Here is a 16,134-nt window from a genome sequence, read left to right as displayed (position 1 = left end):
GGACTGGGAAGGAAGTCATGCATTCTTAGCATTTGCTGCTAGAGCCCCCAACCTTGTAGAGGTCACAACGTTCTCTCTTCTCTGCCTACAACCGGACAATCCCCCTAAAATGCAGTGGGCTTTGGGGCTTCAGGAGCTGTGACTGATTGGAAAATGTAGTCAGGTGACCCTGATTGAGCTGGTCTTGTTCCCCTGACCTCATGCCACTGTGTGTCACCTCCCCGACAGTATCCCAAGTCCCTGCATGTCAGAATCTCTGTCTTTCCAAGGAATTCACCAACCTGCAGAGGTGGCATCCTTAGCCATAATGAGGTTGGACTGTCCACCCAGGGTGGACGGTATCAGAAATCACAAATGTATCTGCAGGCTCTGGCCTGCTCACTCCACGGCGGCCAGAGGCCACCACTGCCTCACCTTACATTTGGGACAGCACAGGTGAGACGTGGAGCTGGAAGAAATAGAGTGAGGCAGCCATCACACTATAAGGAGGCTAGAAGCAGCTTGCTGTCTCAGGTTGTACAAGCAGGGTACACAGGCCTCATTGGTTCTGCCTACCAGAGACCATGGGAGACAGATGTTCCCTGTCTGTCAGGCCTGAGTTATCCACAGTGCAGTTTCTTCCAAGAGCTCACAGAGGCATAGCAGAGTAGTCCCAATGCTGAACAACCCCTCACTCCCCCCCATCTCATTCAATGGCACCACACATGCATCTTGAATTACCCGTTCAAGGGCTATAGCTCAATTGTCAAAGGAGATCGACTTCATCCACTGCACATGGTCCAGCTGCTCAACAGCCCAGGGAAGGAAGCCCAGGCAGTATTGTGACATGAGGCATGCCTCTCCATCTACCAAGGGCAGAGGTGACCAAGACTTGAGGCCCTTGTCCCCTCTGTCTACTGTGGCATGAAAGTGAGTAAGGAAGAGGCCATAGCTGGTGGCAGGGTGAACACCCTGCTGCAAGAAAGCAGGGGCATCCTTTATGCCCACTGTAGCCTCTACCAAAGACTGCAGAGAGCTGGCCACACAGGGAGAGCTGGCCTGTGTCTAGTTAGGGTGCTCACTGACTCATGTAGTTGACAAGAGCTGTAGCCTCAGTTTCCTCATCTATAAGGTAGACTTCATAGCTACCTCGTCCACAGGGTGTTGTGAGGACAGAATGAGCAAGGCTTGGCAGAGGTTCTTAGCACAGAGCCTGGATGTGGCCTGGGAGGGAAAAGGGTGGTGACATCTGTCCCCAGGAGGGGCAAGCCACAAGGGTTGAGCATTACCAAGATCAGCAGAGCAGACTGCAGGATGGACCTCCGTCTGTGGGCCTACACAGCTGTCATGTGAAGAGGGCTTCTGGGGGAGCTACTAGCTATGACGCAGACTGCCAATGAGCTGGGGGTGAATCTCACTGCTGGGGGAGACACAAAGCTGCTTCCCCACTGAAACAGACACAAGTTGACAGACAGGGAGTTGTTTCAAGGGCTTTCCTGCTCTCACCAGGAGCCTAAGGCCTCTTCCGGCCGGGCAGTGGAAACACCCCTTGTAAGAAGCCAAACCAGAGGGCTTTGGCCTCGGTTATCATTCCTACCCACAGCTGTGACCCATCATTTGGAAAGAACTGACCAACAACAGTGGTAGCAGTAATCATGGGTGTTATTATTGCTCCATATGAGTGCTCCATATGTGCCAAAGGGAAGAAGGAGACACAGTGGAATCATGGCCCATGTTTTCTAATAGAGTAAACTGAGTCAGAGAGAAGTTCAGTAGCTGGTGGCATAGTCCATCTTTGTTTAAGATGCACTGTGGGGAGGGGGGCTCTGAAAAGCAAGTTTCTCAGTAAAATCGGCACCCACTCCATATAGCAATTTCATTTCCAAAGCTCTATCTTAAGCTCGTTGCGAACTTGTCCAAGCATGTGAGACCCTTCCCATTTCCAAATTGGGAAACTGAGGATCAGAGAAGGTCAGGACCTTGTTTGTGGCCACATAGCTAATAAGAATTAGAGCTGGGATTTGAACCCAACCCTTGAGCCTCCACTTCTGGGTCTTGGTATACAGTGCTCAGGTCTGGAAGAAGAGGGCAAAGGCAGCAGATAAAGACCTTTGGGGACAGCTTTCCTGGGCACTGGCCTGTTCCTGGTCAAGGGCTGACTGTCAGGCACATGTCCCTGGGGACTCATAAAGCACCTAGGGATGAGAGCAATGATGACAAGTTCAAAGTCAGCTCTGCCTGTCTGGGTCTCGGCCACCAGCTGGAGGGTTTCAACTCTGTAAATTATACCTCTGCCAGTTCCCCAGAGCCCAAGTGTTCTGGCCCTCTGCAAGCTCAGCGCATTCTCACCGACAGCCAGGCTTGACTCCAGCCCTCACTCCCAAAGAGAGACCCATGGGCCTGTAACCTAACAAACCTCCTCTCCCTGGGCCATTATGCAGGAGAGTGACTGACTTTGAGGACTGTTGCCAGCAAGGACGCACATCTTCCAAGGGTCCGAATGCCTGATGGCCCGGGAAGCAGAAGTCCCTAAGTTCACATTGCTGCATGGACAGAGACAGAGTCCAGGGTCTGTGCAAGTCTCCCCCCAGGGGAGTGGACCTACACTTACTCAACCATTGAGTCTCATTCCGGGATGACAGGCTCAAAGATGATCCTACCAATCCTGCGGGGCAGCAGAGAAGTAGAACCCCAACTCCAGCGATTAGCTTAGGGGCTGTGGGTCCCTAGCAGGTTCCCACATCTGTTAGAGGAAACAATAGCTTGGGCTCCTGTCGCTCTTGGTGAGGTCATGTAGGCCACCCAGCTATGAGACCCAAATACTAAACAGTCACTGTAGTTGCTTTTCTTTTTTAATCACAACAGCCCAATTCTCCCATCTAACACTCGACTGGCCCTGCTGGTGACCAGACCCCCTCCTGTGGCTTCAGCTGAGCAGGCCTCAGCAAGTCCTCATGGCCACCTCTCCTGAGACACTTTCTCTGACCCTGAGCACCCAGATAAACTCTTCCCTTTTCAGGGCATTAGCATTACTCTGAAGCTCATGGTTCCCTGGAATGAGCTGGTCACTTATTATGGGGCGGGGAACTTCTAGCCTCTAAGCCAGGGCTCCTTAAAAGCCAAGACTCATAGGCAGAATCTAAGAGCAGTAGTTTAAGTGCACAGGACTGAGGGCTCTGGCAACTCCAGCCTGCATACATCACATGACCTTGTGTATTTTAACTTTTCTGAGCCTCTGACTCTTGGTCTACAGAATAGGGGTATGAGTCTGGCAATCTACGCTTGCTATACAAAGCCGGTGAAGCCGAATATTTCTAGACAAAGCCACGTGTAATAAGAGATAGCTACCCATTTCCCCAGTCATCTGTGATCTGTGTCCCTTGCCCCCACCCCCAGCACAGCCTGGCACAGGTGTTGAGTGTGTGCCATTCACAGCCTGCCCACACGACAGGTGGTCATCATCGTTATCATTAGTGTTATTATGGCTGGATCCTAAACACCTGTCCCCTCCCTTCTCCCCCCTCCATGTATCAATGGGAGTGCACAGCATGGTGGCCACCAGCTCCAGGTGTGCTGGCCTAGAGCCTGTTAGGAGCAGCTGCATCCTCCATGTCCCTTCGAGGCCAGTGATCTTGTCCCACACATCTGTGGGACCTCTGCTGCCCTGGGGAAGAAGAAGGTCGTAGGAATGGGAGGCCTTCCCTTGGGTTCTACCAGTCACTCTTACCTCCCAGAAGGAAGAGGGACATTTTCCAAGTGGCCAAAAGACCCAAGGACCTGGGCTCTTGGGTTTCAAGATCTTGTCACCTGAACAGACAGGACATCACCTTCTTCCTCCCTTACTGCCAACCACAAGAACCTGAGGGTGACCCAACTGCCTCTACCCAAGCACTCAGCCCCCAGAGCAGGGCAGCAATGGCTTTGGAGCCCTTTTGACAATGACAAGTCCCAAGCCAAGCTGATTCTGCAGCCCAGGACATTGCCACTCCCCTAGGCCTAGTTCTCTCCACCTTGGCAGGGCAGGTTACAACCACCAGTGACTCCCAGGGACCTGGGCAAGCTCTGTCCTTACTTGCCTATTTCTCCATTGTTGAAAAGTGACTGATCATACAATGATTTCCAAGATGCCCTAAGGAGATCCTAATAAGGGTGGGCCCTATCAACCTATGATCCATGGATAGCTATGAATACAGTCCAACATGAAATTGCAAATGTACTAAAAATATTATAAGATTTACTTTTGTGAATTTTTTTCTTGTTTGTAACTCGATTGGGCTGTCCTTGAATGTGAGTGAACCTTGTAGATGACAGTGAGGCACCTCTGCCGGGAGTTTACCATGGCCTCTGGAGTTGTAAGAATAGACACAGTAAAGGCTGGTAGTGCCACTATCTGACCCTGGCCTGAACTTCCATCAAAGCCCATCATTCTTCCTTATCACTAACACGATAGATTAGATATTTTCTCTCCATTCCTGTCTTTTCCCCTCCTGACTAGCTCACTCCTTTGGTACAGGGATATGTATCTTTTGTTGTAAACCTCAGAGCTTGGAACAGCACCCCCAAAATAGAAGATATTCAAGGAAAAGCCTGCTGAATGACTATACTGTGTGTGTGTGTGTGTGTGTGTGTGTGTGTGTGTGTGTGTGTAGATATCCAAAGCTCCCAGGGAAGAGTCAATTTGCCCAAATATTACCACAGCTAAAACACAAATTTAAGATAAATCATATTGCCTGCAGGAAAAAAGGGAATGTTCCTTTACTGGGCAAGCTGGTGAAATGTAAACACACACTATCAGTAACAGCATCATAGCAATATTATGTTCCTGTTTTCCATAATTGTATCATATTTGTGCAAGATGTTAATGGCAAGAGAAACAGGATGATGGGGACTCTCTGAAATTTTCTAGCACCATTCCTCCATGCTTAATATAATGGCACAAAAAAAAGTTTTAAAAGGCAGGCATGGTGGTATATGCCTTTAATCCCAGAACTTGGGAGACTGTGAGTTCAAGGCCAGCCTGACCTATAGAGTGAGTTGCAGGCCAGCCAGAGCTTCATAGTGAGACCTTGTCTCAAAAAAAATGAAAAATAAAATTATAGCTATTGGCCTAAGGTGATGTTCCCATCACTGGGTTGATGACCCACTAATGTTCCTCTGAAGCCCATGGTGGCTCAGATCTGTAAGCCTAGTACTCTGGAGGTTGAAGCAGGAGGGCTGCTGTAAGATCAAGACCAGCCTGAGTTTCTTATGTCAATATAAAATCCCAAAATAAATAAAGAATAAAATACAGTGTTTCTGTCTCTCTATGTGGTCTAGTCCACACTGGTATTTTGCCCTCCCCCCAAGAATTGGCTTGGCCTGGACCACTCGTGGTAAGATAGCTCACAGTGGTGGTTATGCCCACTTAGACAGACTGTCCAGCCCCTGTCCAGACTAGGTCTAGGCCTGCTGTCAATCTTGAGATGCCTGGAGCCTTCCTGTGACATGGACAGTCATAGTTGCTTTCTGAATGGGGCCCACAAAAATCCTCAGACACAACAGTGTCCAGGCCTCACTTTCTCCATCTATAAAGTGGGACTGTGTTGACTGAAGCAGCGACCACAGAACTGTCCCTCTAGAGACTCCTGGGTTCACAATGGGCCCTCTGAGGAGCCCTCAGGTGGGGTGAGAGTGAACTTAAGAAATCCAGCTCTTAGCCCCCAACATAGGTGACCCTCCACCTTGATGTCAGCAAGGATGAGGCCCTCTCCCTCCATCCTGTCTACCTCAGTCTCCTGACTGTTGTTACCCACAGAGTCACTGCCTCTTTGCTAATTGTCAGCAGGCAGGCTGGAGCCACATACAGCACATGGCCCTCAGACCGCCAGGAACCCAGCAGCCTGGCACATTCATACTGTTTATCCCAGCAGCTCCATCAGTTTGCTCAAAAGCTCTCACTGAGAGAGTCCACAACCCCACTAAGGTCCATGTCAGTCCTCAGGAACTGTCTGGGGCAGGAAAAGGAAACAATGTTTCCCTGTGGCTGCCCTCCCTCTCCTGAGAGATGTTTGCCTGCCCCTTTAAAAAGCCACAGGGAGGTGGCCCAGCAAGGAAGGAGAGCCCCTTCACACTACTAGGGTTGAGCCTAGTCCCAACGGCCCATACTTGTCTCAGAAAACTCTCTCACTGCACAGACTCATTCTCCACTGTCCGTGTCCCAGCTCACATTCTGGTCCCTCTGTTCCAGCCAGCCATCCCCATCACCCCCCTCCTCTCCCACCACTCCCTGGGAGACGTCAAGAGTGGCAGGCAGGCATAAGCTCCTCCATGTGTAAGACCGCTGCAGCGGGGTCTGCCCACCTGAAAATTGCTTTCCCCGGGTCCAGACAAAACAGCTGGGCATTGATGGAGTTTGCAGAAAAATTAATCAGTGCCAACTGGCAGCAGTGCCAGGCGCCGCCTGGGCCCGCTCCATCCTAATGCCTCCCGAGCTCCCACCTTAATGGTTCCTGACAAGACTAATTTCCTCGTGCAGGTGATTAGCGTAGGCATTATCACCTTCGCTGTGACTCAAGACACTTTGGGGGTGCTGAGGGCCTGCCTGGGAAAGTCAGCTCCCCGTGAAGCTACCCCGGTGACAAATGGAGGGATGGGGAGCCAGGGGAAAAGAGCTGGCCAGATGCTCAACAGTCATTCATTCACTCCCTCATCCATTCTCCCACTCTCAGGCATCCCCCGACCCACTCTGAGCTGGGCCTTGTACTTGGGGAAAAGCTCATGATATGCAGCTGCAAAACAGAGATAACAGGCCATGGTGGGGGGGGGGGTTCTGGTGAATCCATGGGGGGTCACACATCTAAAGTGCTTAACAAGAGCCTGCAGGAGGCCAGGAGTCAATAAACCACAGCAAATGTCACCACTCCACAATCTCATACCATACCTAAATACTAAAGTGATCATTAATCGTCATGCTGATATTAATAAAATTAATATGTAAACATTAATAACCCTGTGGGGTGTTACACACAAAGAGCTGAGACAGAAGCTACTAGGTGCTGAACTGAGCCAATAACAGGAGTGAGAGAAGAGAGGCTGGGGTCCTCTAGGATGGGTGACCTGGGCGGTAACCAGGGATTCACCAGGCAGGGAAAGGAACCAGCATTGGAGCCGAGGGAACGGCCTCTAAGAAAGTTTGGCAATAGGGCAGATTATGCAGTTCTGGGTTCCGAGCAGTTGGATATGGCCAAAGAACAGGTGTCTGTGGGGAGAGGGGAAGTGGGCTGTGACAGACAATTTTACTCCTTCCTTGGGAAGCTTTGGGCTGTGGGCATTTATAGAATGGAGACATCACACACTTCCGGGCCTGAGGTCTGAAGGTAGCAGCCAATACAAATGGCTCTACTCCCTCTAGACCCCACCAGGAGCTGGGAGGTTGGGTCTTTGAAAGCCTAGCTGGGTCTCTCCCTGGACCAGCCATGCTCTATGTCCCAAGCGCTTCCATCAAATATGCTACACGCAGCTCCAGCGGGCAGCTGGGATGATAAAAATCACCATCTTTGCACGGCGTGGGTCAGGCCATTCAAACGCACAGGCACGTTTAGCGTCTGTGCCATCTGGGGGAAGGCTCTCCTGGGCCCACTCTCCAAACCACTATCTCCACAGTCACTGTGAACACCTCCCTCCCGACACATACTGTCAGGGAAGCTATGGCCTGACACTCTGTGAGGGAGCCAGTCACAGCCTCTGCCTTGGAAGATCCTCACACTGGCTTGAAGACACCAGGCATTCCTAAGCCATTGCAAATCCCAAACATATGTGAGGCTCAGGGGTAGGGTCTGGAGACACGGAGTTAGCCCTGTCTGCTAGGAAGCATCCATAATCCAAGACAGGAGAGAAATGAACAATCCTGCTTGTCATTGAGAGGGTAACCAGGCACAAGAGAAAGCCTGCCACTCGGCCTGGAGGGACCCAGGAAGGGGACCAAGACTGGACAATAAGCCATGGAAAAGTAGATGTGAAAGGTAAGACTAGAGCTGAGTCCCAGACCCTCCAATGTGGAGAGGTGTAGCCGATGCACAGGGACCAGCAGAGATGGAGGAAAGAAGCCTGCCAAGATGGGAGAAGATCCCCAAAGACAGAGAGGTAGCCACAAACTCAGCAACATAGAGGGTGACGCTGCTCTTTATTTTGTTCTTTGAGCAAGGATCCTGATATAGACCCCAAGCTGGCCTTGAATTTACAGTCCTGGGGTGACAAGTCTGTGCCACCAGACTTGGCCCATAGTTGATCTTAGCTCCATCCAAATGGGGGTATCTAGAGTATCTAAGGCAAGCTAGAGTCAGTAGCCATCTCATACTACAGGTACCTGATGTCTGTTCATAGCCCACAGTCAGTCCCAGGCATACTTGATGTTTACCTGCCTAACCAGAAATGGATTCATAGATCTGTCCTTGCCCCTAGTCCCTCTACCCAGGCCCTGCTACCTGAGACTGATGGTCACATCTACAGCAGGACCCACGCAGACAGGGGCCCTGTCACGGGAAATGCGGACAGCCTGGAGCAAGGCTGATCTACTTAATGACTTCATTTGGCTCCTGTCTTCTCTGGCTGGGAGAGGCTCTTCGAAAAGACAATCAGGCAGAGATAGCAATAGCACGTGGCCTCCACACTCTACCCTCCCATCCGACTCCCCCGCCACATGCCACTGGAAATTGAGGCCAGACGATTAAATACTGGGCAGGTAGCAGGCCAGTCTCTAACCCTGGAGAGAGCATTACCAGAAACTACACATGAAAGAGTCCTTTGCCAAGCACTACCCCTGATACCCTAAAGGGAGTTTTGTTGTTGTTTGCTTTTTAATGAATTGACACATAGAAACACTAGGGTGCTCACTGCCTTGAGACTCAGTATGTGTGGCTGTTACAAGAACAAGTTCTATCCTATGTCATGTACATTCCATTTTCATTGGTTTTTTTTTTTTTTTTCTTGAAGGTCCAGCAGATAGAATTACACCTGTGGGCACGAGTTCTGGGGAGTCGGGTTTCAAATCAATATTAGGAAGGAAATTTTGTTCCTGAATTCTTGTGGGATCGCAAGCCCCATCACCAGGGGTTCAAGCCAAAGCCACATAGCATAGCTCAGAAACAGACAGCCCAGCTGCCCCCAGCTCTGGCAGTGGGTGAGCTGACACTCAGCCTGGCTTGGACTCTGGCATTGTCCCCCACACCAGAGCCAGCTTCTTCGTGTGTTTAGCAGTCTCTCACAAAGCCTCTGGCTGGCAGGCAGCCCCAGTCACCCCTGCTGGGCCATACAGAGTTTTGCCTCCAGGGATATGACATTCTAGGTATGGAAGCGAAGCTTTGTGGTGAATGGCATTTCAAGTAAATTTATTCCCCATTAACCCTGTGAAGGGATAGCCCATCACCCATTTTCAGACTGGCATACAGATTGAGAGAGAAGGCAGTTGGTAGCCGTCAGACCTCAAAGTCAAGTCCTTAGGATGTTCCCCTTTCGACGTAGAAGACAAGGGCCAGGCCCCTGCACAAATGCCTGCCACATCCACAGGAGGCCACACCTACCCTGTGAACAGCCCTGGCCATATGAGTGCCAAAATTCCACAGGAGACTCCAGGCCTGCCTCATCAGGGGCCCTGGAAACAGGCACAGCCAGACCACATCCTACTAAGTCCAACTTTCCAATATCTTCTCTCTGACAAGTAAGAAAAAGAGAACCAGAGGAGGGTACTTCTGTACCCAAATTCACAGAGTTAAGGACCAAAATAGTGGCTTCTGGCTTCTAGGTTAAAGCCCTGTTGTCCGGATCCTTAAGCAAAAGAAAGGGGGAAGCCAGAAAGATGCTGAGCCCCTAGTCAAAAGAGAGGGGCAGAGCTGTCCCTGAGCTCCCTGGAGCCAGGATGGATCCCACAGCACTAGGCAGACATCCCTGCTGTGACTGCCAAGGGTATCCTTTAAGGGGCTCCAGTAATTGGGAGTGGCTCCCAGGAGCAGATCAATGCTGGCATTTGCAGAAGACAAGCTAGGGCAGCAGCCAAAGGTAACAGGAACGGGGCCTGCTGGACAGCTCCTGGTGGACCTCCTGCCTAGGACTTCTCACAATCAGTGCTGGCCAAGCTGTGCCCACTCTGCCCACTCTCATCTTCCTTGCATAGTAGGCCTCCGGACATGCCAAATGAACACGACCCTGCAGAGTGACAAGCAGGACGCAGCCAGTCCTGCTCCCTCAGGAGGTCCCTTTGCCTTTTGTAGCCAGCATCAGTTAGTAGCTGGTCACCCCTAAGCTTCTGCTGACAGCTGTGTCAATACATACCTTCCACCACAGAGGAACACCCACTATGGATGAGGTGACATAAGCAGGTTCAAAAGCCAGCCACAGAAACAGTAAGTGAAGGCAAAGGAGGGACCTCCTTCCTACTTCTGTCCCACCTCCTTTCATCACCCTGGAGGACACACCAGACATTCACTCAATCCCAGTCACCCAGTGCTCTGATTTCTTCATCCATTTGCCTGGCACCCCTCCGTGGCCACAGCATTCAAAGCTGGCACAGAGGCAACCGTCCAGGTATATATCTGACTCAAGGAGAAATAACAAGAATGGGAGGGAACAGAAGTCCTAAAGGTGATCCACACTGCAGGCCACTTGTGTATTTGCCACCAGGCATGCATGGTCCCCATGTGGCCACATGCAACCAAGGACAGCTGAGTATGTGGCTCAACATGAAACTTCCTTAAAGCATTAACAGATTATTTTTGCCTTACTTTGTTTGCCTTTGGTTTTGTTTGTGTGACTCAATCGTGTGTTTCTGAAGCACAAACTTTATAGATGATGAGGTCACTTTGCAATGTCAAAAGCCTGGACATGCCAGGACTATGCACAAGTTCTAGAGTCTACACTGTCTCGCTCATACCAGCCTGTGCTGGCTAGTTTTATGTCAACTTGACACAAGCTAAAGTCATCTAAGAGGAGGGAACTTCAATTAAGGAAATGCCTCTATCAGATCAGGTGGTAGGCAAGCCTGTGGGGTATTTTCTTAATTAATGATTGATGGGGGAGGACCCAGGCCACTGTGGGTGGTGCCATCCTTGGGCTGGATTCTATAAGACAGCAGGTTGAACAAGCCAGTAAGCAGCACTCCTCCATGGCCTCTGCATCAGCTCCTGCCTCCAGGTTCCTTCCCTGTTTGAATTCCTGTCCTGACTTTGATGATGAACTGTGATGTGGAACCCTTTCCTCCCCAAGTTGTTTTGGTCATAGTGTTTCATCACAGCAATGATGACCCAGACTAAGACACAACCCCAAAACAGAACTGCATGAGAGACATGCCACATGGATAAACCCTTAAAATAATACAAATGTGTAACAAATGCAAAGACTACACACTTCCCCACCAAGCCCCGAGGAAAGCAAGCAACTCAGTGGGACACTCAAGGGACTCGTAGATAATGGCCCCATCCTGTGAAAGGGGTCCAAGCCTTTGTTAGCCTTTGGCACAGCTACCGATGAGTATCCAAAATCCAACCTCATTTTCTGACAAGCTTCAGGGCTCCTGAAGCTGAGCTTGGACCTTGGAGCTGTAAGCACAGACCTCAACCTACTGTTGTTAGAGCCACACCAGGAAGCCAGACACAACAGCCCTGTGATGAGGTAACTGGATCAGGGGTCCAGGAGGGACACTAGATACTCAAAGTGACCTATGTCTAATGACAAAACCCAAGGGGGCTCATTTCAGGAAACTTTGTCATCACAGAAAAAGTACAAAGGGCCAGAAAACAAAAACACCTGCTGCCTTCTTCAAGTACCCACAAAGGCTTAGAGCAGAACAGAAATGAGCCATTCTGCAGGATAAAACTAGTCCAACATGGGAAAGCAGCAGTGGGGTGGGGATAAACCATGTTGTTTAGAAGACCCCTCAGCTTGAATGGGCCACTATGAGGGACAGTGACAGTCCTGTCTCCACAAGCATCCAAATGAGAGGCCAATGAACCTCACAGAAGATCCCAACGCAGGCTGAAGGAAGTCTCAACCTCCAAGATCCCTTCCACTTACTAAAGGTCCATCACCCCATGCTACCCACACTCCCACCAGTCCAGGTTCCAACTCACCCACAGGTGTGTCCTCGCTGATCAGCAGGTAGGTGTCAAAGAAGTGATTGGTGAAGAACGGTAGTCGGTTCACCTGACCTGCAAGTCAGAGGACAGGTGCATCAGCCTGGTGGCCCCTTTCTAATATGGCTCCTGCAAATCTCAAGCTCACACCCATGGGCGATGGTGGATTCCCACTAGGCACATGTCTTGAGGTAGAACTTACATGGACTCTAGAAAGTCAAGGGCTTGGCTGCTCATGGTCACCCTGGCACCCATAGCAGGGCCTGGTGCTTAGAAAGCCCTCAGACTGGGAAGAATAATAATGATGACAGTAGGGGCAGCCACGACCTCTAGAACCGTTTCTCTGTGTCATCCACTTATATCACTACAATCTAGTAACAGAAGGTATGAAACATGGCTTGCGGGAGTAGCCCAGGATATATGGCAACAGACATCAAAACTTGTCCTGTTCCCATGGGACACTCTGACAGCACCATGTGTGGTGGAGGCTGGGAAGAGCCTGGTGACATGTGCTCAGACTGGGTGACTTCACCACAAAGCCCCTAGCAAGCCTCCCCCACATCTGGCTTCTCCAGTTCTCCATTTCCTCGTGGGGGCGTCAGTAGGCAGAAGGGACACTTACCCCTCAGTCACTGAAAACTGGGGGACCCAGTCAGTTTCTGTGGTACAGTTCCTGCTACAGGGACTCTTACAGGGAGCTTCAGGAACCCTGGAAGGAGCAGAGATGGCTCCCCCCACTCTCTTTTCTACTGACCTGGGTTCCCTTAAACTCATGCCAGGATCCCAGAGGGTGAGAAGCTGGAGTCAGGAAGGGAACATGGGGACATGGGGGGGGGGTCTCTTCCTCCTCCTGCTTAGGCAGCCAGACTATGCTTGCCATGGTCCTCAGACACTCTGGCCTCCCCTTCCTGGCCAACACGGCTGGCTTTTCCACCTCACTTGCTAAACATCACCATGCTTCACCTCATCTTAATATTTCTCCTTTCAGGAAGCCCTCCCTGAACCACCTCAGATGTGCACACGCACCTGCACATATGTCCACTCTCACATGGACACTCAGATGTGCACACACACCTGCACACATGTGTCCACTCTCACATGGACACTCAGACGTGCACACACACCTGCACACGCGTCCATTCTCACATTGACACCTCAGATGGGTATACACACCTGCACACATGTGTCCACTCTTACAGCAGTGGTCTTGGAAAGAGCCAGTAAAATGGCACCTCACCTTTTTGAAACCTCCTAGTCCCCCATCTAGGTACAAGACTTCCCGTGCCTCAGTTTACTTGTGGGCAAAATGGCAATAACAACAGGACTTACTTCACAAGCTAACCTGGGGATTCGATGAGATTACATACAAAAGGCGCTCAGTGCCATGCATGACCCATAGCGAGCTTTATTAAATGGTAGCTATTATTAATCCCAGCATGAATAAAAGTGCTATACAGAGGGGAAGGACCCTGAGACCTGCTGCAGGTCTTGGGGTTTTGATATAAGGAAATAGAGGGACCTGGGCACCTCAAAAAATGCAATAGTGGGTGGAAAATTAGTGATGGGGGCAGTTCTTGCTTACAACAGCTTGGTTTATTTCTAAATTTCCTTTCATGTCTGAGGTTCCTCATACCCAGAACCCAGGCACCAGGCTGGAAGAGAGTTAGAGAAGACTTGCTTGGGCCCCTGTTCAGTCGGAGAGCAGAGGGGCCCATGGAGTCTATGAGACAAGGACGGGGAAAGGGACAGGAAGCTAGGAGAGAAACGACAGACTGAGAGGGCATAGCATTGTTGATGGCCTATCTCATCTCTGCCTCCTAGGGACAGAGAAACAACAGTTCATTCTGGGGTCCCAGGTCCCCAGTAGGGAGGACCATGTGACATAGTCTGGAAACCAGAGAAGGGCTAGCATAGGAATGAATGGCAAGGGATATGGGAGGCCACACAGTCATCAGCCCCCTCCACCTCCCCACACACACCCAGGATCAGCACCAGCCACCCACCACACTAAAGGAGCAACTCTGGCCACTTAGCAAACACAGATGTGGTCAGCAAAGCTAGCCAGCACACAGGCAGATCATCTATGCTTTGCCACAGAATTTGCTGGGTGTCCTGAGGCCATTTGGTATGCTTCTCTGTTCTCTGTGGCCCGTTTTGCTCCCATGAGAGAAAGGTAAGTGCTACTAAAGACAGGGTGAGCATTAAGTGAGAATCATCTGGTACCCAATGTACCAGTCAGAGGGCTTGATGCCCATATTGATTCTCGGGATCGACCTGTGTTGTTCCTGAACTATAGACAAAGAAAGTGCAGTCCAAGGAGGTTCAGAAGGGAGTCCAAGGGAGCCCAGGAGCTGAGAGTGTAGCATGCATGCAGAACACCTCAACAGTCACTGAGATCTCCAGGGAGGGAGACAGCCAGCTCCCTGAGCAAGCTGGAACAAATCTGCTATATAGTTACACCTGTGGCTTTTCGTGACAGACAGTGGGTACAGCAAAGCCTGAAAGGACACGAGTGTCTAAGCTCATAGAGTCCTACAAGAGGCAAGTGTCCTGACTTCTGCCATCTAGCCCAAAGGCCTCCTGCATGGGGCAGACAGGGGTTGTTTATCTGATAAAAACAAAACAAAACAAAAACCCTCAGGTTGAATGACCTTGGGCCCCAGCCTCTCCTCTGTAAAAGGTTCTGAGATTGTGTCAGCTCTGTCTCTGAGAGTCTGTGAGCCCAGGCTGTAGTCCCAAACTGGTTGGTTGGGAGTGAGCTCCCCGTGGCTGAGGGCATCCCAGTGGAGAATGAAGACAAGGAGAGGAGAGGGCCTTCAGGCAGAAGGGCTTCCGAAACTCCAACAAGTGTGAGGCAGCCGTGTCCTCCAGAGCCCCACAGCTCCCTGGAGGGAAGCAGCAGAGAGGGGCCCCATGGGAATGTGTTTGGCTGTGTCGCCAGGCATGTGGTGCCCATAGATGTTCTCTAAGGATACCCGGCCCTGGGGGACACTGTGCATGGCATGCCTGTGGTGCTGGCCTTCCTTCAGTGTAGCCTGTTCCTTACTATCTCCCGCCCGGGCCTTCCTGATGGGCACCAGTGGCACTAGGAGGTGAAATTCTTAAAAGAAGGACAGTTCTGAGCTATCACATACCTGTACTCAGGCTGCCCACTGGCATTCTGACTACCCACACCTCACCCCTGTCCAAGATGCCTTCTCCTTTCCACCTCTTCTAAAATGACTATCAGTCCTCAAAGGCAAAATAAACAGCTTTCCCTTCTGGCCAGGCGGCCCCTACTGCAGCCCAATGACCCTTTTTCCTCCTAGGGACTTCTCTAGAGCCAGGGATGTCCCTTGAGCACCCTGTGTATTAACCCTGCATATTCTTCTACTGGACTGAGCCCCTGGCAGGTGAGTTGACGCCTTCACTCCCTAGAGGGGGCGCGTACATAGCATCACACAGTATGTGCTCAATACACAGCTGTGAAACTGAACAGACCTGTGACCACTCTCCACGGCCCAGGAGAAGGACTTTGTGGTCACAGATCATAGAACCTAAGAATTTCTCAAGACTCCTCCATGACCTCATGGGACCAGGCTCTGGGGACAGCCAGTATTTTCAGCCCTATGCAAACTACAGGAGGCAACTAAGGCCTAGAGAGGGAAGAGTGTCTTCAGTCGCATGGCAAGACATGGTCTCTGGGGTCCTAGAGCTTGAAGTCAGACTGCTGGCATGAGCAACCTCCAGCCCAGCCTCCCAAGCACTGGCTGGTATTAGCAGAGAGAAGCAGGACTTACCCCAGGATCCAGACACCAGCATGAGAAGCCAGAGCACAGCAAGGGAAGTAACAGTAGGGTACCTCATGGCTCCTGAGAATACAAACAAGGAGAAGAGCATTGAGATGTGAAATCCTGGAACTCCAAAATCCCATTTCTGAGGCCCAGTAAAGCAAAGGGGAGGGAACAGCACCCATGAGGAAAGAGTCTGGGCCACCCACTCTCAGCCTTGTCCAGGTCTGGGTATATTGTGTGGTCTCTAGAATACTTGGGCTTTATCAGGACTGATGTGACCG

General features: G+C 50.9%; 1 protein-coding gene across 6 annotated transcripts in view; it reads right to left on the bottom strand.

The window, feature by feature from the left end:
- Cdh23 (cadherin related 23) overlaps nucleotides 1-15,926 on the bottom strand; it is a 332,359-nt gene extending 316,433 nt beyond the window's left edge. For all 6 annotated transcript variants that reach the window (XM_035452205.1, XM_027388310.2, XM_027388311.2 and 3 more), the window contains exons 1-2: nucleotides 15,860-15,926; nucleotides 12,078-12,155 (exon numbers count right to left, since the gene is read on the bottom strand). In XM_035452205.1, coding sequence (XP_035308096.1) covers nucleotides 12,078-12,155; nucleotides 15,860-15,926 — 145 coding nt within the window. The remainder of the gene's footprint in view (nucleotides 1-12,077; nucleotides 12,156-15,859) is intronic.
- Between the last annotated feature and the right edge of the window lie 208 nt (nucleotides 15,927-16,134).

This window comes from Cricetulus griseus (genome assembly GCF_003668045.3).
Source record: "Cricetulus griseus strain 17A/GY chromosome 1 unlocalized genomic scaffold, alternate assembly CriGri-PICRH-1.0 chr1_1, whole genome shotgun sequence".
In the NCBI taxonomy this organism is placed as follows: Eukaryota; Metazoa; Chordata; class Mammalia; order Rodentia; family Cricetidae; genus Cricetulus; species Cricetulus griseus.
This window is presented reverse-complemented; position numbering and strand designations above follow the sequence as displayed.